Raw genomic sequence first — 25,032 nt, 5'->3', positions numbered from 1 at the left:
TGGGCGTTGTCTTCAGCAGTGAGACCTTGCTGTCAGTCTGTGGACCCCCGACAGAATTTTTAAAAGACGACTTATGTATAATCAGGATTGATGAAAGAAGAACACAGCCACATCAGAACAGATCAGGGGAAGTTGAGAGGGACGCAGGAGGAATCCTCTCTATTACACAACTTAGGTTGGAAATGGAGTGAACAAAACTCATTCTTGGTATCCTTCAGCCAGAAAAGGCTGTTTTCCCCAAATAACTACAGCTTGCTCTCTTGGAAAGGGTAGCACTAGCTCAACCTATAGTAGAAAAAAAAAAAAAAAGAGCCACTCAGACTCACACCATTAAGTCCCACAAAACAAAGCCAGGATTGGAACTGGAATTATTTTCCTCATAACTTCCTTCCTTCCTTACAGAAGCCTGATTTTCTTAAATCCTTTGGGGATCTCTTTTAACTACAAATATTTGAGTTGCCAGTCTCCTTTCCCTGGCTTTTTACTAGGTTAGAAGTTTCAAAGCCACTCCAGCACTTTCTCCTCGTGCTTAATCAAAGCCACATTGGCAACTCCGTGAGGTGTCGCACACTTTATTTCCGAGCCCCACAAATCACTAATAATAGCCCATTATGCTTGTGTGTCTATGAGGTCCTTACCAATTCTTGGATGTAGGTTGACTTTCTGAGTTTCTAATTAGATCTTTTTCAAAGATTATAAGCAATAATTTAGTCAGATTGTTAGACGATTCTACTTCCAGTTTATAAGTATATTTCATGCCAACTCTTGCTTGTGACCGTGATGACTTTTGATCACCTAAAAACTGGTAGATCAGCCTCAAACAGAAAGATGGAGTACTCCCAAAGTTTGAACGAATCAGCCAAAATCACCCAGTTGGTGGAGGCAAAATCCCTTGGCTTTGAGTGTTTGGTCACCGCTGCTGCCTAGACATAAATGACTGTGTTTATAAATTCCATTTCAGGCTTTAAGCTGCAAGATGCTCTAATTCTTTGCCAGTTGTGTGCGTTTGAGGTGAAAACTTCCAGAACTTGTCTTTTCAAAAAACTCCAGAAACATCAAAGCTAAGATTTTTGAAAAGGAAATTCACGATTTTCTACTAACATGTCACAGTGTAAATTTTAGATTCAGATTGAATACATTATTCTTTCTTAAAAAATGTCTGCAGTCATTAAGTAAACTCAGCTGAAGTCTTAATTAGGTGTTTATTTTGGCCTTACCTAATAGGACTTACAACTTTATTTTGTAATGTATTTATTTGAGAGACAAGGAAGAAAAACAAAATCTGTATGAGGGGAAACACATGCAGATAAGATGGCTTAGGACAAAGATCCTTAGGAATTCCTTAGCTGTTATCATAGAGCATCTTGCTGGGGCAGGGCAGGTGAAATCACATGGCAAGTAAGTTGACAATTACCAAGAGTGAAAGGAAAGATCCTCACTTTTGATTAGGACCTGACGTGAGTTATACTTGGGCTGAGTTTTCCCCTGTCTAGCCTCTGTGGGTCTGAGACCTGCCAAGGGAGTGGAAAACTATGTTGGGGCATTATCTTCAGTGGTGGTGTAGACACAAGTTACTGGCTTAAATGCCATGCCCTAGGCATCTCTTCATGCTGGTTTCTGATGCCGGCTGAGAACCTTTGTGCTTATCTGGCCAGGGAGAAGTTCTTTTTTGTTTTTTGTTTTGTTTTTTTTTTAAGATTTATTTTGATGATGTGATGTGATACGTGTGTGTATGTGTGTGTGTGTGTGTGTGTGTGTGTGTGTGTGTGTGTGTGTGTTTATTGCCTGTGTGCATGGGTGACCAAGGAGTCCAGAAGACAACAGTGGATGCCCTGGAACTGAGGTTAAAGACAGATTGTTGTGAGTTGCACAAGTGGATGCTGGGAATTGGCCTCTTGTCCTCTGGTGGGTAGCAAGCATTTTTAGTGTCTGGGCAATCAGTATAGTCTCCATGGAAAATCTTACATATTTTACTGCTGAAAATGATTCAGCTTTCTTCAAAGCAGTGACAATGATCTAATTTCTATCAGGAATAATTGATGTGTATATCAAGATGCTTGGAGCCCACATTATGTAGAAGGTGGAAGTATCTTGAAGTGTGAAATGTAAGGAAAGCTTCCTTTAAGTTGTGAGATGCCTTATACATATTTTCATCTTGTGTGTGTATAATGAAAGCCATTCTCATGCAAGCTGTCTTTTTATCAGAGCTGGGAATCAACCCTAGGTCTCATGTGTGCTAGGCAAGCACTCTACAACTGAGCCATATTTCCAACTTAGACTTAAAGAGACATTCACACGCTGTATTAAAATATAGTTTTCAAATATATTTAAAGGCAAGTCAAACTATATGTACACACACACACATATATCTATAATGATGTGATACTTTTATAGCTGTATTGCTGTAGAGTACCTCAATCAAACTGTTTGATGCATCTATCACTGTATTAGTTACTTAAATGTCGCTGTGATAAAACTCTATAACTAGAAACAACTTCAAGGAGATGGTTTCTTTTGGCTCATGCTTCCAGAAGAGCAGGGTCCTTCATGATGGGGTCTGTATGAGAGCAGGAGCACTAACTTGACTGACTAGGTTTCCTCCACAGACAGGGAGCAGAGTAGGAGAGCTGGAAGGATAAAGCTGTAAGTCCTCAAGGCCTTCCCTCAGGGACCTTCCTTCTCCAGCAAGGCTGGAGACCTTGAGTATATACAGACCTCCTGCAGGTCTTATAACCTCACAAACAGTGCCACCAAGTGGACACCAAGTGTTCAAATACATGAGCCTATGAGGGATACTTCTCATTCAAACCACAATGATAAACTAGTATCGTTAACATTTTTCTGTTGATAATACCATTTAAATCTCTTCTCTTAGAATGGTCTGTATATAATAAACCATTTAAAAAAACCATTGGCAACACACTGTAGGATAAATATTTAGAATGTATGCCCGCTAGCTACAACTTGTCACCTTTTGACCAACACCTTCTCAATACCCCCTGACAAACACCACTGTACCATGTGCTTCTGTAAGTTTGGTTTCTTTATATTATACCCACAACTGTGCTAATGTACTGTGTGTGTGTGTGTGTGTGTGTGTGTGTGTGTGTGTGTGTGTGTGACTGACATTAGTTTATACAGATTCACCCATATTGTTGCAAAGGATAGGATTTCCTCCTTTTATCAGGTCAAATAATCCACTGTGGTTTTGAATCACATTTTTATTCATTCAGTCTGCTGGTGCACACTAAAGAAGACTCCATATATTTGCTATTGTGAGCAATGCCATACTGAACACAGAATATGGCTGTCTGGTCAGCGTACTTTGGATATAGACATTGGAAGCAGGTTTCTGGATCATAGGGTAGTTCTTGCAAATACTCTTTTCCATGGCAGGTGGACCAGTGTACATCCACACTCATCTGGTGTTAAGGGTCCTTTTCTCACATTCTCACCAGAATTTGTTTTAGTTTTTTTAGTTATAACCTTTTTCCTCTGGGGTAAACCGATGTCTCGCTGTGGTTTGAATTTTCGTTTCCCTGATAATCACTGTGCTGAACACATACATTTTTATTTACCTGCATGCCACTTTTGTGTCTTCCATTGAGAACCTGGTCAAGTTCTTTATTCAGTTTTTAATGGGCATCACTGCTGTCTTGATAACGAGATATTTGAATTTTTATCCAGGTGAAGTATTACCTTATCCGATATGTGGATTGCAAATACTTTCTTCAACTCCATAGATTGTCTCTTCACTCTACTTTGCTACAATCCCATTGTCTATTTTTACTTTGTTGCTTGTGCTTCAGGGGTCGTGTCCAAAAAAGAAAAAAAAAAAAAGATCCCTGCTGATTCCAATGCCATAAGCTTTTCCCTCTCTATTCTCCTAGTAGTTTACAGTTGTAATCCATTTTGAGTGGGCTTTGTATGTGGGTTTGTGTGAGAGAAGGGCCTGATTTATTTCTTCTGTGAGTGTGTATCTAGTTGTTTCAAACATTTATTGAAGTACTATCTAGTCTCTGTTGTTGTATGTTCTTAACCCCTTTGTGGAAGCTCAGCTGGATAAACTGAAAAATGTGTGAGGTTATCTCTGTATCTCTGTGGTCTCTGTCCTGGCCCACTGGCCCCTGTGCCCGTTTCTAATGCCAGTGTGATGGTATTTTTATTTCTATAATTATTCAATGGATTCTACTTTAAAGTTAAGTAGAGCAATGTCTTCAGGTTTGTTCATTTGCTAATGGCTGCTTTGGCTATGTGGAGGTCTTTGTGACTCAGTATGACCTTTTTTGATTGAAGAACATCATTAGAATTTTTTAGGGATTGAATCAAGGCTGTAATCACATTGAGCATCACGGACACTTTAACAATAGAAATTCTTCCAATGCAGGAACACGGGCTATCTTGTCTACTGATTTTGTATCTTTGCCAGTTTCTTTCAACAATATTTTATGGAATTTGCTTTAATTCATTCAGAGATAGTTCATTGTTAGTATATAATAATGCTACTGATATTTTTGTGGATGTTGAAAGAATCTCCTTATGTAGATCAAAGTAGTTTTTAAGTTCTATGTACCATAAGCTGCATCAATCTCACAATCCCCCTGCTTCAGCTTTGCAGGGGAATAAACTAAAGGTTCATGCCACCGTAGTCAGTTCTGACTTCTTTTTCTTTATCTTTCCTTCTTTCGTGTGTGTGTGTGTGTGTGTGTGTGTGTGTGTGTGTGTGTGTGTGCGTGCGCGCACACATGCATGCATGTGCTAATAATATAGCCTGAAGCTTTACACATTCAAAACAACACTCTTTTAGCTACAACCCTAGCCCTTTGCTTTTTGTTTGCTAATTTTGTATTCTGCAATTTCTAATATTTTATGGTTTTGCTTTTGGGGGTTTTGTTTGTTTTCTGGAGCATTTGGGGTTTTCCACATTATCTGCACAGAGAATTAGTTTAAGTCCTTTCTGATTTCAATGCCTTTTCTTTCATTTTCTTCTCTTATAACACTATATATTTCTAATATTATGATGCATATATGTGGACAGAGTGGGGTCTTTGGTGATGGCTCAGCAGTTAAATCTACTTCCTGCATTTGCAGAAGACCCAGGTTTAATTTCCAACTCCCACGTGGGGAAGCTCACAACTGCTTTAACTCCAGTTCCAGGGGCTCTGACACTCCCTTCCAGCCCCTGTGGACACTGTTCACATGTGTGCAGACAGACAAGCAGACAGACCCAGACACACATAACTAAGCTAAGGGACAGGGTATGCTTCCTAGGCTCTGGTCCTAGATGTGAGGTTTTAAGTTCCTTCATGGAGAATGGTATTAACTATAGGCTTGGGAACATGGCTGCCATTGTGCCCTCCCTAATTTACCGAGAGTTTTTAACACAAAGGAAGACTGAACATTGGCAATGCTGTTGTCTACACATATGAAATGATGGCATAGGTTTCTTTTCTCATGGGGTCCTTGTTTGGCTTTAGTATCAGGATAAGTTTTGCCCTTGGAAATATTTTCACCTCCTCAACTTTTTAGACAGGTCTAAGAAAGATTGGCATCCATTCATCTGGTGTCTTAATGTATAACTGTACTGTTCTATATTTTAATTGGCTACCACACTTTGTAAACTATTCGTAATACATCCTTCTTGTCAGACAACAGGAAAATCAGAGTTAATGGAACCAAAGAACCTATAGAATTTAAATCAAACCAATGGTTTGGAGCAACAGTGAGAGCTCACAAAGGAAAAGTTGTGGTGAGTATGGAGGCTTGGGAGGAGGAGTAAAGAGGGTTGGGGCAGGAATTATGGAGGGTTCTGGAAGGGGGTGGGGTGTGTGAGTATGGAGGGTTCCTGTGTGTGTGTGTGTGTGTGTGTGTGTGTGTGTGCGTGTGTGTGTGTAGGGTTCCAGCGTGGGGGTGGGGGTGAGTACGGAGGGCTGGGGTGAGTACAGAGGGTGGATGTGTGTGTGAAAGTTTGCCTTGTGCATCACACAGCTTGATGCCTGGTAACACAAATGCTTTTCCAGAAGGACACATTGATAGACTTACTGGCAGCTTAAAGAAGTGTAGTGCGTAAAACCAGATGCTCAGTGACTGAAATTAAAGAATCTATTTTCTTTTTAATGTGCTCAAAGCTATAGGAATTGAAGCCCCATCCCCCTGTCCCCAAATTCAGATATTTTCAAACACTTTAAAAATTACTAGGAAAGATGGACGATTAAAAGCTACATCTTGAATAGGGTTAATACTTCATTGCTTAAGATCGATTTAAAGGCTACTTAAAATTGAACCAGAGAAAGGTAAGTCTAGGGATACCACTGCAGGGCGTTAGAACATTAATCTGTTGTGGTTTCCTTTTTTGAAGAGGGAAAGTCTTTCTTAATAGTAAGAGCTTGAAAAACTACCAACTGATGATATTTCTGAATTTATTAAAGAGTTTTAAAGTAAGCAATCCCACTTTCCCCCCTTGGGTATTCAAGACAGGGTTCCTTTGTGTATTTCTGGATATCCTGCAACTAGCTCTGTTAGACCAGGCTGGCTGGCCCCAAATTTACAGAGAACTGCCTGTCTCTGACTCCAGAGTGCTGGGATTACAGGTGGGAGGGGGGATGGGGGGTGAGGGGGGAATGGGAGGTTGAGGGGGGGGGTAAACCCCTTCAACACAGGAGGTAAAGTTAAGGAGTTTTAGGTGTGCCACCACTGCCAAAAAGCAACCTCACTTTCAGGTTGGAATTGCTCAGCCTCCAAATGCTGTAATTTTGCTTTTATTCTTTTATTGTTGTAAAGAATTACATGTGCCCAAACTATTGAGAGATGAAGGACTTTTAATAGATCTGGAGTTTTGTTTTTGTTTTAGTTTGTGGGAGGACTCAATGCAGGTGTTGGACATGAATCATGAAAGAAGATATAAATCTAATCGTTTTTCTAGTTCTAATTCTGCCACAGCTTTTTCATTTTTGGTGGTAGGTAAGGGCCTAAAAATACACTTAGTAGTCAAAATGCAAACCCCAATGTGATGCTCCACAGCAGCTGCTCTGACTGTTCATTGAGATGTATAGACTTTGGGTCTGATTAATTTGAGTGTATAATGTTCAAGTTTTAAAACAGATTAATTAAAAGAAGAAACCAGATTGTACCATGAATGAGGGATACTTTTCTTATTATTGCCTAAATTAATTCTTGCTGGTAAACCTCCTGATATTGAGCAAGCTAATTTGAAGGCAGTTCTCTCATTTCACCCTAATATATTACTTGAAATGGCATCACAAGACATAATTTAACATGACTGTTTTTTATTTCACTAGAGTCCTAAAATTAGGCCATGTATGTTAGTCATCAAATCAGTATCTGGTATGACAAATTACATACCATAAACTGCGAGATGCAAGAGCTAATTCATAATAATCTGATATACAATTGTGTTTAAGCTTCTATAGAGGCCATGGACTTAATTTCATTAGACACGCATTTATTTGTTAAGGAGATTTTACAAGCAAAGCTTCATGTTTAGTGTGGCAGCAGTTAAGTATATTCTAAGCAAGGCTTTAATGTGTGAATAAATGTTTGCATGGTGTGTACCTTTCTTAAAGTTATTGCTCTATAGTTTACCTGGAAACAAGTATGGGATGTTTCACTTATAACCTGAAGGATTTTTTCCCTGCCAATCTAGAATTGAACATGTATTTATGGGATAACTAGGGTAATTCATCTCCATCATTAAGGTTATCTGTGGTCACTGGAATTTATCAGAATAAATTTAGCAAGCAGAGTTAGAGTGTTGGGTTATTTCCCACCGGGTTGCAATATCTTAGGTGTGTGTGTGTGTGTGTGTGTGTGTGTGTGTGTGTGTGTGTGTGTTTAGCATGTGCCCTTTGAATGTTTGCTGATCCTCAATGCTCTTTGACCACCAGTTTTTCCATGAATAAAAATCATTACATTCCATGAATAAATTCCATGAATAAAAACTGCAATGAGGAGGAGGCAGCCTGCCTACATAGCAATCATTGTTTAAAAATGTATACGATGCAGCCTTAGTGATAAACTAAGGCAGTCCACAGAACAAAGATGTATAAACCTGCCCGAATTCATTGATTCAAAAGTTGTTTTCAAATATTAATATCCAGACAAAAGAAGAGATGAGTTATGTTAAGACATACTGTTAATTCATTCGCTATTTGAAAGCTATTTGCTGATATATGGGCAACCCATCCCCCACCCCCATTTTTTAAAGAGTGAATAGAAAATGTGAGTTCTTGGCTTTTAGGAAAGACTTCTCTTTTGCCAGTTTACTTTTTATTTAATTAAAATTTCTACCTTGAGATCGGATCATCTCTTTGTTTATGTAGAGTTTGTACAACTTTTTCAGTGAATTAACATTAAAAATTATCTTTGGAAGTTTGAACACTCAGGGGGGGCCAAGTAGTTCACTTAACAATTTAAGATGATTATGCATAAATTTAGTTACCCTGTTCAACAAGTCAGACCAGATCTGGCACGTTCAGGGTGGTACAGTGGGAGACTACAAGTTAACAAATCAAATCAAGCTATTGTCTGCAAAGCCTACGTCAAAAGTGTATTTCTTGCCTTTGGTATCCACAGGCCTGTGCCCCTTTGTATCACTGGAGGACTCTTAAACCTAACCCAGCAAAGGACCCGGTTGGCACATGCTATGTAGCAATTCAGAATTTCAGCGCTTATGCTGAGCACTCTCCTTGCCGGAACAGTAAGTTGTTTTTATTCCTTGAAAGAAAGAAAATCTTCACTTGAAAGCCTTCAAGCTTGAGAGTGGTAAGAAAGGATGCCCAAGATTCTACTATTTAAGAGGAGATCAAGAATTCTACTGATCTATATTTATTTACGTCTTAGTTACTTTTGTAAACAACTAAGACACCCTGAGCAAGGCAACTTGCAAAAGAAGAGTTTCTCAGGGCTTACAGTTTCAGAGGACGAGTCCATGCCTGTCTCGGTGGGTACTGTGACCGCAGGCAGGAAGGCCTGGTGCTGGAGCAGTAGCTGAGAGTTTGCAGCTGATCCTCAAGTAGGAAGCTGAGAGAACTCGATGTCTAACTGAGAAGGCTGTGGTTTTGAGACCTCAAAGCCCAGCCCCACTGACAACTCCTTCTCCAACAAGGCCACACCTCCTAATCCTTCCCAAACAGTCCCACCAACTCGAGAACCAAGCGCCCAAATATATGAGCCTATGGAAGCCATTCTCATTCAAAAATACGCTTTTTTATTTTTAACATTTATTTTGCATCTGTGTATACACATACATGCCATAGCACATGTGTAGAAGTCAGACAATAAAGGTTGGTTCTCTCCTTCCACTATGTGGATCTTAGGGATGGACCCTGATTCATCAGCCTTGGCAACAAGTACACATAATGTGTGCTCTGCTACTGTCTCTTCTGTATTTAAAATTCAGGTTTTCGCTTCCCCTTGGTGGAGAGGCCTAGTGGCATTCAGAGAAAGGATAAGCAGGCTACCAAGATGAGACTTGATAGCCTATGATCATAAAGTGGGGGAGGAGGTCCTCCTTGGCCACAGGCATAAGGGAGGGGAAAAGCATGAAAGCAGGAGGGAGGGAAGAAGGGGGAGGATACAAGCGATGGGATAACAATTGAGATATAATCTGAATAAGTTAATTAAATAAAAATATATTGATAGAAAAAATAAAATAAAAGTCAGGTTTTATTTAATTTTTAAAATATTATTACTTATTTATTATATGTACAAATATGCTCTCTTCATGCACATCAGAAGAAGGCATCAGATTCTATTACAGAGGTTGTGAGCCTCCATGTGGTTGCTAGGAATTGAACTCAGGACCTCTGGAAGAGCAGCTAGTGCTCTTAACCCCTAAGCCACCTCTTCAGCTGCTATTGAAGCAGTAACATGAGATAGGATGATTAGACTGGGGTCTTTTTTGCCTGCAGCATTGCACAGCCCTCATGCTTAATTTTTGTTGCTTTGTTTGGCAGCTGTGTCCTTGTTATCTGCACAATAAACTTTTTGTTTAAATGTTGACTCCCCTTGATTCTCAAAAGACTGTCCACTTAGAGTCCAATATCATCGGGCAGTCCTAGGGTTCTCCCAGGACAGCATCCTTTCTACATCTCTATGGTGGCTTTGAACTAGCTGTGTAGACCAGGCTAGCCTCGAATTACTGGTCCTTATACTTCAGCCTCCTCAGTGCTGACTGCATGCATACTCCACCACACCAGTGCAACGTAGCCTTTAAAGCAAGCATCTGAGTGCAGTCTGAGGGACACCAACGCTCAGTTTGGGAAGTCATGGCTGATAGTTAATTACCAATTATCTACTTTTGTAAACTTCTCCATTTTTCTAAGTTTTGGGAAGATCACTGGGAGCTGTGGATAAGCAACAAAGGAGCTTTTATTCTTTTAACTAATGGGAACACATTGTAGAGAGGAAAATGTCACTAAGGAGAAAATTAGAGTAACTTATTTTAGAACATTTTTTTTTGTTTAAAGGCTCAGTCTTAAATTATTATAGATTGTCCCCAAAACTACAAATAAAATTTTCTCTTTTGCATACTTATTTATTTTTAGCTTCAAGATCAATTTGGGGAAGATGGTAAGCAAATATCAGAATAAAATAGTGAAGATAAAGAATGGATCAAGGACCTTAAAGGGTTCATAAAGAAGCCACTGGGATTTACAGCTTCAAATAAATCTTGAACTTTTTAAAGGCAAGAGTTTTTTCATGAGGATTTTGGCAGGAAACGGAGTGTGATTTCTGAGGTGTGAGCTGGATAAATAGTCTGATATTAAGTACTTTATCTTAAAACAGCTTTAAAATTAAGATTCTTTGTTGATAATGAGACTCGATTATTCATACAATTATTCATTCATGTTCACTGAACACATTGGCACCAAGTATTCTGTATGGACGGAGTGTGTCAAGAAACTAGAGAAAGCAAACTAATCTTGTCCAAAGAATCCACATCCTAGCTGGAGAGAGAGGGAACAAAACAAAACAAATAAACTCACAATACAATATTAAGTAGAAAATGTTACATAAATAAATAATTATGTATCTATTCAGTTAAAGAGGTGAGGGAGTAGCCTGAGTCTGGTGAGACAGGAAGAAGAGAAACTCTTCAGGAAAGGTGACAGGAAGGGGTTTCTAGCAGAGGACATTTGGAGTGGGGACAGGAAGAATTGCCAACACTAGTAACAGCTGGGAAGTGGCCGTAATCCACACTGGGTAAGAGGCCAACATTATTACACCGAAGAAATTCAATGCTAGCTTTCTTATCAATATTCTATTCTTCCTGATTTGCTGGAGATGCTTCCTTACAACAGCAAATGATGGCATCCTTCATATAGCCATTAACTCCGAAGACTTGGGATTTTCTGGCTGTCTGAAGTTAACCTGTGGTATCTGTCACTACGTCTCATTCTGCCCTTACGCCTTGTGTCCTTGTGACCCTAGGGCCTGGATAAGACTCACAATCTCAGCCTGTGAGGTCCCTGTTTCAGCATGAGAGTGACCCATTTTTTTAAAAACTATAAATGATAGTACCCAAGAATTTTGAGCTCTGTGGGCACAGCCTCGTGCTGATTTCTTTACTCTTTTTATTTTCCCAGGTAGAACTATGCAGAGCCAATGTGAAACCAAGCTCAGGTGGAGCAGGGCAACAGTTCACTAGGAGCTGTTGGCCGTAGGGCATACCTACACTTTTCATAGATTCACACTTTCTCCTCAACACTCAGAGATCTGGCTTGCTGTCATGGCTGAGAAGCTCACAGCCCACTAACACAAAGCCTGCTTGTTCATGAGCATATGGTCAATATCACAGGGCAGGAATGTCAGCAGTATCTTTTTCAAAAGAGATCTGAAAGAAGTGTCCTATATTACTTCCACAGCACAGACCTGGGGGCACCATGAACAATGTGGGCGGCAGCCTGCTCGTTCTTCTGAATGGTATGCCTTCTGCTCTATGGCCATTCACAATTCAGGTGAGGGAGGCTCTCACAGCCCTTCAGTTTCACTCCCGCAATTAACCATTGGCAGTGAAAGAAAACGAATGCCTCCCCCTGCCGTCCACCCTAGATTCCTGAGTTTATAATGTGAGTGTAATGTTTACAGACACTCCGAGGTTCCAGGAAGAAAAGCTCCTTTGGGCTTCATAAATTATAAATCAATGAGAAAAGGGAACCAGACTTGTAGGGAAAGAACCCACAGTCTTCTCTAACTGTTACTTAAAACAAACACTGAAAGCTGATTATTTTCTCAATGACTTGTTTTCAGTTAGAGACTCTTTATTTTTTTCAGTGGCCTGATTTAAAGTAAAGAATGGTCAGGTTTCTTCCCTCCTGAATAATTAATTTACAGTATTAAAAATAAAGAACCAATTTCAAAAGAAGGCTTGTGTGTTCATAAATCATTTCTTAAATATAATCAATGCGATCCACATGGGTTCTCCTAGGCTATATGATTCATTCGTGTATATTTCTGAACATATATCAATTTCATACCACTGGATTTCTAGAAAATTAGAACTCCATAAAATTGAAGTTATGTAGGTGAAATTGAAAAAAGATGAGCTTTTAGGAAACATTATAAAATTCATAACCGTCAACCCTAACATATGGTTGTAGATGAAGGAACAAATTTGGTGGAAAAACATTGTATGGGGTTAGTAAGTATTTTATTTTTAATATATTTTATTAATTTATTCATATTACATCTCAATTGTTAGCCCATCTCTTGTATCCTCCCATTCCTCCCTCCCTCCCATTTTCCCCTTATTCCCCTCCCCTATGACTTTGACTGAGGGAGACCTTTTCCCCCTGTATATGCTCATAGGGTATCAAGTCTCTTCTAGGTAGCCTGCTATCCTTCCTCTGAGTGCCACCAGGCCTCCCCATCTAGGGGACATGGTCAAATATGGGGCACCAGAGTTCATGTGAAAGTCAGTCCCCCCTCTCCACTCAACTGTGGAGAATTTCCTGTCCATTGGATAGATCTGGGCCAGGGCTCGATGTTTACTGCACATATTGTCCTTGGCTGGTACCATAGTTTGAGCAGGGCCCCTGGGCCCAGATCTGCCCATCATAATGTTCTTCTTATAGGTTTCTAGGACCTCTGGATCCTTCTATTTCCCCATTCTCCCATGCTTCTCTCATCTAGAGTCCCAATAGGATGTCCCCTTTGTCCCACTTTCCGGGTGAGTGAAGACTTTCATGGGACACGCCCCTTGGGCTAGTGTCCTGATATAAGTATTTTAAACATAAAGGTAGTAAGATCAGGAGCAGTGATGTGTGTCTGCAATCCCAGGACTGGGAGGTAGAGGCAGGAAGATTGGGAGCTCAAGGCCGTTCTCTGCCACATGGTGGGCTCCAGAGCAGCCTGGGCTGCATGAAATCCTCTCTCAGCAAACAAACAAACAAACAAACAACAACAAAACCCCAAGCAAATCGGAAGGAAGGGAGTCTGCACAGAATTCATAAGGAGAAGCTAAAACTGTGACCTGGCTGAAAGAAAGAAAATGGGCAGTGCTCTAGAAAGCCACAAGGAGCAGATCCATTTCAGACATTCCGAAACAGAGGCGTGCCCGGCCTGCCAGAATTTCCTGCAGCAGTGTTTGCCCTTTTCTTACTGTCTCATTGTAGTATTGGTTGAATTATATCCTTGGTAAGAAATGTGTGATTCTTAGCATGTTCTTATCTAACTACATAATGGCTGAGATCCCCAATTTACCCACATTTTGACTATTGCTCACGTATGTTAGAAGGTGTAGGACCTCGTGCAAAGTGCAGGTTATAGAGAGTAAATGTGTGATCTTAATGATCTGCGGTTTTTGATAATGATATCCTTGGAGTCCATATGATCATTATAAAGCCTATAGTTTATAAAACAGTATGACAGGGCCTCAGTGGCTCTTCAGTTAGCAGAGAGAATAGAAAATAAACCATTATTGGAGGGCATCTCTTCTGCCGACATTAGTGTTGCCTTGTCCTCGTGAGATCACTAGAATTAGAAATACAATTTTCAAATTCGCCTAATATAATTTAAAATGATGTTCCTACTAAACCACTGGAGATGTAGGTCAGTTGGTAGAGTACTTGCCTGGCAGTCATGGTTCCAGCACTCCAGCAACTGCCAGGAGTCGTTGACACTTGCAATTCCAGCACTCTGGCGGTGCAGCCAGGAGGTTCAGAAGTGCAAGCTTAGCTTCAGCTACATAGAGAGTCTGAGGCCAGCCTGAGCTACATGAAGAATGAAATGGAAATCTTTCCCAGCATTCTCTGTAGAAAGAATGCACCCAACGATCTTCTCACATTGTCACTGTAGACGTGGCAGACTCGTCAGTTATGGGCTAAGTAGGCATTACTGTCACATGGACATTTGGGGACACAGTGAGAAATTGGAGGTTTTATTCTGGAAGTGAATATGGGTGTACACCCCAACATAAACCCATCCTTGCACGTGTTCCCCAACTGGAGAATGGCTTGTGTGTCCTGGGCTCCACAGACCCAATATCATAAAGCTTCAAGCTGATCTCGCTGCAACCTGAATTGCAATATTCAGGATCAGAAAATACATGGAAACATAGGCAATATTTCCCAAAATGCACTTTAAAATTCAAGCACAAAGTGGTCTCTCTAATTCAAGGGTATATCGGGGAAACAACGGAATAAACCGTACTGCTTACTACAATATTTCCCAGAAATGACGACATAACAGGTGTGTGTTTTGTTCTTTCCAGGCAATGCTGATCCTGAAGGCCAAGGTTACTGCCAAGCAGGCTTTAGTCTGGACTTCTATAAGGTGAATCTTATGGTCTCAGCCTGTGGTACGGGATGAGTTTTCTTGTCATTGCTACTGCTGCATTGTTTTCTGTCTTTCATCCCCATCCCCAACCCCCAAACAGAACTAAGCAGAGAGGCTTTGGGAGTGCATCATATCTGGCAACTTCTTGAAGTTTTCTGTTTTGTTTTCCTGATCACCATTTCTATATAAATGTATGCACATGACAAGAGTATGGGAAAGCACATGAGAGGAAGAAGCGCTTCCTCCCCACCACTGGCAATAATCATTTTTGAATGCAAATCTCAAGAAGTTATTTCTAAAAAAGATCATAAGAATCTATAAATCCATCACTCACTTTATCGCTCAGCTCTAATCGGCTGCTTTGATTTAATATTCATATTAAAATTTACATATCCCCATGGAAGGCAAGGAGCATTTGATGTACATATGAAGGAAAATGATTCTGTGCTTTTGAAATTAGTGTGGGGAAATTTTATAAACACATGCTCTGTTTCATTGCATTTTTCTATGATGGCCTGCTTTGATACTTTTCTGCGAGTTACAGATTGCATTTGCTAATCTGGTGGGTTTTTTTTTTTTTTTTTTTTTTTTTTTTGCTTTTCCTTTTGAAAGGGTGTAGGTTTACAGATTTCTTTTAAAAACTATTTTACAATACTTTATTTTATTGTGTAAGGGAGCTCAGAAAACAACTTTGGGGACTCAGTTCTTTCCTACCACATGAGTCGCAAGAATCAAATTTCGCTTCGTAGGCTGGATTGCAAGCGCCTTTGCCCACTGACTCACCTTGCTGGCCATAGCTATAATTTTTTTTTAAAAGAAGACATTATTGTTGCCTTGAAAATAATTGAAATTAATTCTTTGCTGTTGTTGCTAAGGTGTCCCAAGGACCATGCCAGTTAAGCCTCAAACTCAATGCCTTGCTCAGTTCCAGTGCCCCCTACCCAGAATTTATATGTTCTCAAGGGAGCCGAGTCAAAGGGCCTGAGTCAGATTAAAATTATTTAACAGAACACACAAAGTAATTGGAAGCAAAGAAGGAAAGAAAACGACCTTCAGGCCTCAGATATAGGGATCTCTTTAAGTGTAGTTTTACGAGAAACAAATTGTTGGAGCAATGCTTGTTAGTAAAGACTCTGCGCCCTTTAAAACACTTGGCTTCTTGTCCACATGTTCCCCTGATGCTTCTGTTTTGCAGAATGGAGACCTTATAGTGGGAGGACCTGGAAGCTTCTACTGGCAAGGTATGGTCTGTATCGGCGGGAAAGCAGGCCTGTTGTTACTAACACAGGGAGCAGATGCAGCATCAAACGTTGGATTTTCGCAAGGGGCACTACAACCCCCTGCGCTCACTTTCTTAATTGAAGCATCATCACAATTTGCATTTTGTTACATAAATGCTATTTCTAAAGCATCCTACTACTCATTCTTTACCAAGAATTTATTAAAATTATGCCAGGTTTTGTATTAGATGCTGGGATTAAAGGAATGTGACTCCCTACTTCCTGCTCAGTTTCACGTTGGGCTGGGGATTGAACCCGGGGCTTCATGCATGGCATGTAGGCAGTCTATGAAATGAACTCCATCCCCAACTCTAGAATACAAATTTAAACATAAACTTCACTTGCGAACATCCTTATTTCTTCATGCATTTATCATTTGAAGGCAGAGTGGGTGTGTATATGTTAAGGTACAGGAAGAATGGATAAAGCATAGCCACTCATCTCTGGCCTTCTACTAGAACAGAAAATTCTACCCAGCAATAACAAACTCGGTAGTTTGTTATACCCAGCCTGTCAGTTCTGGAGGCAGGTAGGGACCAAGTCCTCAATAGCAGTCAAAAATGTGTTCTGTGGGTCCAGGTTTGCGGAACAAGACCCCGTCGCTTGCACCTATTCAGATGATGTATTAATTTGTCCAAACACAGGTCAGGTGATCACTGTCAGCGTAGCAGATATCATTGCAAATTACTCATTCAAGGATATTCTAAGAAAACTGGCAGGAGAAAAGCAGACAGATGTGGCTCCAGCTTCCTACGATGACAGCTACCTTGGTAAGAACCATTGCTCTAGATTATCTGTAGTTTCTCAAGAGGCAAGCAAATTAAATGCACATGCAATTTTTTTTGTCCCGACTTAGTCTGGTGATACCTGGTAGCCTTTGGAAGCTTTTTTTTTTTTCATATTATTTTGATGGTGACAAATTTGCAGCTTTTAAAGTGTGACAGCCACCTCTTGCATTTACAGAGCGCTATGAACTCGGGCTCTGAATGCTGACCTGAAAATCTGAATTTTGGGGGCCATGTTTCTGCTGAGGATCCATGTGGCAGATCTTCTTTATAGCTGGGAATTTGTTGCAAAAATTTCTTACTGCTGCTATTATTCTTCCTCTCAGAGACCCTTTCACTTTTCTCATGTTTGTACAGGTTTCTGGGGAAAATAGTATCATGATTCCAGTTTCATTTTTTTCTAGATAGAACTCATTCCTTATCAAATGCAATTCATTTGTTTCTTTTCTTTAATATAGGATATTCGGTGGCTGCCGGAGAATTCACTGGGGACTCGCAGCAAGGTCAGAGACATTACTGAACTTACATCATTTTAAAAGCTTAGGGAATAAAAAAATGACATAGAAGTCTTACTGTAAATATGATTGATTTGCTATACAAAGATTTATATAGGTGGAATGTGAGTATATGTGTGTGTATGTGTGTATGTGTGTGTGTGTGATAACATTTTGTAGAAAATATATACACATCGACACAGCATTTTGTTTCAACAAATTTCATAAGAACCAGTTCCACAGCCTGGTTTACAGAGTGGGTTCCAGAAACCCTGCCTCAAAAACCTAAACAAACAAAACAAAAACTCCAATTCCTATGAAGTCGAACTAAGCAAGTAAGTGTGGGGAAAGCTGCCCAGGAACATGAATGGAAACCAGACAGATGATTAAGCGACTTAGACAACAGCCACACCTGCATAACAGTCCAGTGTGAAATCAAGACGTTTCACTCGTAATTTATAGCCTGGCAATCACAGGTGTCCTCTGCCCCCGACTCCACCCCAACATGGCAACATCATTTCCCTTTCTCCATTAGACACGCCCAGCCCCACAAATCAGAATAGACTAATCCCCAGTGTCACAGACAGCATTCATTGTGCATCCTGTTTCCAAACCTCTAGTCCTATATCCATCTATGTCTTCCCACAGTATTTGAATTTTTAGGCCAGTTTTCAAATGTCATTTTCTCAACTCCTTTTTCAGCTTCTGTCTATAAACGCCTGTGTCATCTCATTTTCCTGGTCCTTTAAGATCTTTGCCACCCACTCATTTGCTACAGACTTTTTGTGTACCTACCATGTGCCAGGATCTGCTAAGTGCTGAGGATGCAGAAGTAAACAAATTGCCCTTAATTTCAGAGATTATACACTATAGGTCTGACAGATACAGAGCATCTGCTGTCTTGGAGTTTTATTGCTGAGAAGACACACATGACCAGCATAATTCTTATAAAGGAAAACATTTAACTGGGGCTGGCTTAAAGCTCAGAGGTTTAGTTCATTAATGGCGGGAAACGTGACAGCGTTCAGGGAGACATGGTGCTAGAGAAAGAGCTTGCATCTTGATCCTCAGGCAGCAGGTGACTGTCTTCCCCTTGGGAAGAGCCTGAGGATAGGAGATCTCAAAGCCCGCCCCCACAGTGACACACTTCCTCCAGCAAGGCCACACCTACTTCAACAAGGCCACACCTACTTCAACAAGGTCACACTTTCTAATAGGGCCACTCCCTATGGGCCAAACATTCAAACACATAACTTTCTGCAGGCCATGCTTATTCAAACCACCACACTTGCCTAAACATTGTGACCAGTGCTAGTGTAAAGTATTAAGCATAGGATAAAGGACTTCCACTGGTAAGGACCAAGAAGAATGAAGGAAGCTGTGGACTAAGGGATAATTTCTTCAAGCTAACTCATATAAAATGAATTCATCTGACTGGCCAGACTTTTGTACTTTGATGCCTATTGGGGTTGGGTTAGAGAAAAGGAGGCAGGACGCAGCTCACACTGGGGCTTATGGATCACGGAGCTCTAGAAGTTTGCAAAATACACGGGGCAGAAATTATAAAATATTTAAGACGAAGAGCAAAAACAATCTAAAACAAAAAAGAAACCACACTGCTCATATCATTTAAATTTTATTGGGAATAATAGCATGATACATCATATTTTTATGCTGACATCTGGTTCTTGAATATAAGGTCTATGTCTCATTGCTATTTGTCTCCATTCTGACTTGACTGACAGTAATTTTAAGGATATCACAAAATAGAATCTCTGATTCTAATTTGCTTATTTCTGGATAACATAAAAACCATATGCCCTGAACTATCATTCTGAACAGTGCATAAAAAATACATGCTATATTCATAGGAAAACCAGATAGGCTTTTACTTAACTAGTAATATTGACTGAGTGAGTCAACTGTCAGGCAATATTTACTATTTTCCATCTTGATTCATTGAAACATTAGCTGTCTTTTTCCTATTACATGAGTTTGAGTAATGCACAGATGTTTAAGCACAAATAAAATATGGCCTTCTTTATGGAATATATCAGATCTCTTAGTAGTTTCATATTCACACGTACAAGGAAATTTTCACTATAAATTGTTTTTGCAGTTTAGTGAAAGCTTAAAATAACCAGATTTCTTTTGAAGAATGCTTTTCTTTTAAATAAAGGCTAATTCTTAATGAAACCTTTTTTTCCCATTACTTTTCTTTCCTAGCTATGTTTACATCTAGTTTACTGAACATAAGGTCTATGTTTTATTGTTATTTGTCCACATTCTAAAGAGTAGACAATATTTTGCTCATAAAAGATTAAAAATAAGTATCTTGATAGGTAGAATTTGAGTTAATTTCAAGTACATTAATCCAAGCATGGTGGCATACTCCTTTAATCCCAGATGCGGGTGGATCTCTATGTGTTCAAGGCCAGCCTCATCTACGTACCAAGATGCAGGATAGCCAGGGCTACACAGAAAGACCATGCCTCAAAAATAGAACAATAAGTACAGCATGTTGTAGTAGCAAAAGGCACAGACCTTGAATCCAGACCATTGGCGTTTCACTAACCCCAGAGGGTTAGGAGCCATTGTTACTAACTAAAAGACCTGAGAGACAAACTATCTAATGTTTTGGCTTCCATTTCTTTATTTCTAAAATATAGGTTCATAAGATCCTTGCAAGGATTAAATAATGTCATTCTATATGTTGATAAAACAGTACAGCAATTAGCTATAGAAAGAATCAGTAGCTTAGAGGCCATCAGAGACAGGTATGAATGATTAGTGGCTTTAAAAAATTCTCATCTTACAATTATTGGCTTAATGGTTCAATGAAGATTATAAAGTATGTTGAATGGCTTTCTTTCATAACATGGTATTATTTTTCATAGCTCTCCAAAATAACACTCATTCCCCACCCAAGGAAATGAGTGCAGGTTTATAACCATTTTATCAACATAACAGTAACTTTCTTGGATTTCAAAAATACCTAGACTTTATGTGAATTGAAGATTTGTAAAATAAAAGCATCATCAAAGACATCTCAAACATCTCATTAGACCATTAAGAATCTATGGCCATTCATGCTCATTATCAATAAGACAAGCTGGGGAGCTCCATGGAAGAGAACTTGAGAGTCGAGAGAGGTGGTTCTGTGAGCAAATGCCTGCTGCGTAAGAGTGAAGACTTGAGTCCGAACCCCCATCACCCATGTAAAACAGGCAGGTGCAGCAAGAATCTGTAATTCCAGCACCAGGTGCAGAGATGGGGCTCCTTGGGGCTCAATGACCAAAGTCTAAATTGAATGATGAGCTCCAGGTTCAGTGAGGGACCTTGTCTCCAATAACTAAAGTGGAAAATTATAGAAGATTATAGTAGATATCAACTTTTGTCTTACATATACATACTCATGGCTGTGCACATTCCCAATCCACACACACACACACACACACACACACACACACACACACACATATGCACACCAATAGATAGATGATAGATAGATAGATAGATAGATAGATAGATAGATAGATAACAAGACAAAGAAGAACAAGTAGAAGAAAAATAATAATTTTATGAACTCTCCATGTGTATGCATAAGATGGAATCCTTGGCCTGCTGCCTGGTCCACAGATGGACCTCATCATATTGAACCTCTACAGATGCACCTTTGTGGCCTGTGGCAGTATAAAAGATGTCCTCATAACAGAAGTTAGCAAAGCCTTAGTGAAAGGTTTACCTTTAAGTCACATGCAGACCTGCAAAGACAGGAGGATGTTCTAAAAGGCAGAGGGGTATGCTGTCTAGTATGCAAATTGCAACAGCTCAAAGTGTGATTTTGCTTGTTTGTTTTCTGTCATCCGTAAAGAAACATCCAACAGAAAGCAACCGCAAACCCTATTTCCAGTGGTAACATTACATCACCATTTGCAAGGCGCCATCTTTACCCTCTACATTAGTCATTTATAAAGTGTTATTGTCTTTACCATTTGACTGCTAACTAGCTAAATATACTGGGAGCTGGAGAGATGACTCTGTTGGTAAAGCACAACTCATGCAAGCATAAGGACCCAGGTTCAACCCTCAGACCCCATCTAAAATAGAAAATGTGGTGGCTTGTGCTTGTAATTCCAGAGTGGGGGAGGCAGAAGCAGACAGATCTTTGTACTCACTGGCCAGCCACGCAAGCTGAAATAATTACATAAGCACTAAGTCCCAGTGAGAAACCCTTCCTCAAAAATACAAGATGGATATCTCCTGAAGAAAAGCCACCCAAGGCTCTACTCTGTCCTTTTTGTCACCTGCATACATGTGCACCCCCTACACACATGGACGCACATATATAAACACACTAATTAATTAATTAGCATGTTGTTCCCCTCTAAATGACTCTTCTCATCCCCAGAATTGGTTGCTGGGATTCCAAGAGGAGCGCAGAACTTTGGATATGTGAGTACTAACATGTAGTCCAGACATGTCCTATGTGTTCTGAAATGTTTTCCCCATCTAACTTTAGGCCATTTAAAAATGTCCTTTACTACTGAGTTGCTGCTGCAGGAGTGTGATGATTGCCTACTCAACCCCAAAAGACACAAGTGAAACTACACCAATTGCCTGATTTCTGGTGATCCTTGTGAAGCCTAATTTTTTTCTGCAAAGTCTTAATTATAAAGAACACACAAAAATCCTCCCATATTTGTATTTTCTCCTTCACAAAGCCACATGTCACTGCATTTAGACAATACCTAAAATATAAGCTTGTTTCCAGGTCCCTAATGCATCCCCCTACAAAGGTATTTTAAACAAGTCCACATTCTGAAATGTCAGGTTGGAGATGGATACTGTTTAAGCCCATCATAGCTGGTTACCATGAAGGAAGAAAAAAGGTTTGCACGAAGACCACACAAAAGGGCTGACAGGATGAGAGAGATAGCTCCTTCTGTTAAGTGTTTACTGTTGTGCAAGTGCAAAGACCAAATGTGATTCTCAGATGCCATGTTCAAAAGCCAGACATGGTAATCCCAGCAATAGGGAGGTGGAGACAGGCGGACCCTTGGAACTTTCTGGCTAGTCTGCTTAGCTCAACTGTCAAGGCTCCAGTCAAAGAGAGATTCTGACTCAAAGCACTAAGTAGGTGTCTCCTGAGGATCGGCACTTGATGTTGACCTCTGGCTTCCACATGTACACTCACACATGTTAGACTGTGCCCACGCAAACATATGCATGTAGTTGCCCAAGGATTTAAGACAGCATGATGGTGCTATTATGCTACCACCAGAATCTGAGGTCAACCTAGGCCACACAGGAATTTCTGGGTCACCTTAAGCTGTAAGTGAATCCTTGCCTCAAAAAATTAAAATAAAGTATAATCTAGACAATATACAATTTGTAAGTTTGTATTTGGCTAAATAGAATTAAAAGTGACATTTTCTTTTTTGTGTGGATATCCCAAAGAGTCATTTATCAGTCCTCATAATAGCATAAGTACATATCATGTACACATATTTGTTTAGAACAAAATAACGCTCAGACAAATTAACTGTCCAACATGCAAACCATTGCCCATATCCTTGCATTTAATTATTTCTCCTTACTAGAATCATAAGCATGCTCTTTTTTAAAAAAAGTTTAATTGTCTTTTACTAAGATCATGCTTGGGGGCCTAACCAACTGTTATGCTTCATGAGAAATTTAAATGATTTAACTTGCAATTTGTTTCCGAGCCACTTCTCTGATTCTGCCGCTGACGCACTCTCTCACTTCTGCATTTTCAGGTCTCCATCATTAACTCCACAGACATGACCTTCATTCAGAATTTCACTGGTGAACAGGTAAAGACTTTTCGGTTGTTGTTGTCTTGACACAGAGTCTCATCCAGACTATCTTGGAGCTCATTCTACAGCCCAGGTTGGTCTTGAACTCATGACAATCTTCCTGCCTCACCACGCCCAGTACTGAGATCACAGATTCACACCACTATGCCCAGCCTAAGAGAAAGACATTTAAATGCAAAAAACATATGTTCATATCACGTGCTCGATCACTCAGGGAATGATGAACGCCAGACACAATGGTGTACCTAATCACTCTTAGCCCTCAAGCAGCTGGGTGTGGAAGGAGCAACATGTGGCTGTTGGTTCAACTTCAGACGGTCATCAATGATTTGAAGAAAAGAAAACAGCACTATAATATGGTGGAGGCAGTGCAAAGGCTGGCAGCCTCTACGGCAGCCGTGCCCAACATAGAGCCTGTGGCGGAGACTGTGCAGGCTTTCACAAGGGAAAAAGCTGGGCAAATCTGAGGCTTCTGACGGCTGCTGTGGCTATAAGCAAGCAAGAAATAAGTCAGAACCGAGGGTAAAAGGTGTGACAGCTCCTGTGAGTGGTAGTGTAGAACTCTCTTGTTTTAAGGCTTTTCTTTTTGCCATACTCACCTACAAAATTAAGTGCACACTGAATTTGACACTAGCAGCCTGCTTTGAGCTCCTTTTTTTCCTCTTTGTAGGGCTGAGGGTGAAACATGGGTCCTTGCACATATGAGCTACTAGCTCAGGTTACCCTGAGCTCACCTCTAGCCCCTATTTGTTTTTAGTAGTCTCACTATGTAACACATAGTCCCCTCTCCTCTGTCTCTCATATGCTAGGGTAGGGGGCATGAGCCTTCAGGCTCAGCATGCACTCTGGTCTTTGAAGGTGTTAGCAGAGAAAGAACTCCATACACTGCTTGGTATAACCCCATGACCACTATTTAATGTGTTTAAAACTAAGACTTAATTGAGATCATGAAAACAATAACTCGGGGTCTTTAAAAATTATTTATTTATTACTTTAATTTTTCACATAATGTTTTTCATATAATATTTTGATCATATTCTTTCCCCGCTCCCAACTCCTTGAAAGTCCTCCCTACCTCCCTACCCACCCGACTTCATGCATGCACTCCCACTAGCTTTCTGTCTTTCAAGGAAAAAACAAAACAAAACAAAACAAAACAAATTAAAACAAAAATCAAACCAAAACAAAACAATACATACACACCCACTCACCCACAACAAAACCAATAGGACCAAGGTCTTAGTGAGTAATTACTGGCGACAAGTGACACCCTCAGGTAGAGCTAGCATTGAATACTGGGAATAGCTGGGAATGGCAAAGAGGTCCTTTGGTGTCAGTTCCTGGAAATCCTCAATAAAAGGCAGAGCCTCCTGTCAATGGTGTATTTGAGTATGCATGTGTGTATGTGGGACGGCGGGGGGGGGGGGGCTGCTGAAGAGAGCAAATCGAACACCTCCCTTAGCATCCAGAACTTTCTGGCAAGATATTGAGACATGAAAAAATTCAGGTTGGGTTTCTTGCTTCTCTATGAGTATTGTCAAGGATGGCAGGAAAGAAAGAACCCCAGGATGTGTTTAGTGTTTGGGACTCATAGCTTCCTTCATTGCTAGCCAGTAAGTCAGGTTTCTATAGCACAGTAGATGGTAAGACTCAAAAGCAAAAAGACCCCAGAATATGGACCTGCAGGACAGTCCTGTTCTGTTGCAGATGGTGTACAATGTACCCAAGGGTGAGCTCTCAAAACCTCCTTCCCAGGGACAGGAGACTTGCTGCTCCCAGGCCCTACCCTGTTGACCAGAGCAGGTGAGCCTGGCTTCTGCCTCTCTTCTTCCTATAC

At 40.3% G+C, this 25,032-nt stretch overlaps 1 protein-coding gene across 1 annotated transcript in view; it reads left to right on the top strand.

Moving 5' to 3' along the window:
- ITGA8 (integrin subunit alpha 8) overlaps positions 1-25,032 on the top strand; it is a 175,697-nt gene that overhangs the window by 25,821 nt on the left and 124,844 nt on the right. The window contains 8 exon segments of the mRNA XM_084781250.1: positions 5,649-5,749; positions 8,593-8,716; positions 14,732-14,793; positions 15,992-16,037; positions 16,721-16,846; positions 17,320-17,364; positions 21,767-21,810; positions 23,136-23,192. Of these exon segments, the coding sequence (XP_084637376.1) occupies positions 5,649-5,749; positions 8,593-8,716; positions 14,732-14,793; positions 15,992-16,037; positions 16,721-16,846; positions 17,320-17,364; positions 21,767-21,810; positions 23,136-23,192 (605 nt within the window).

This window comes from Acomys minous (genome assembly GCF_964271855.1).
Source record: "Acomys minous genome assembly, chromosome: 5".
Taxonomy (NCBI): domain Eukaryota; kingdom Metazoa; phylum Chordata; class Mammalia; order Rodentia; family Muridae; genus Acomys; species Acomys minous.
The sequence above is the reverse complement of the archived record's forward strand: the minus strand, read 5'-3'. Positions and strand labels throughout refer to the sequence as shown.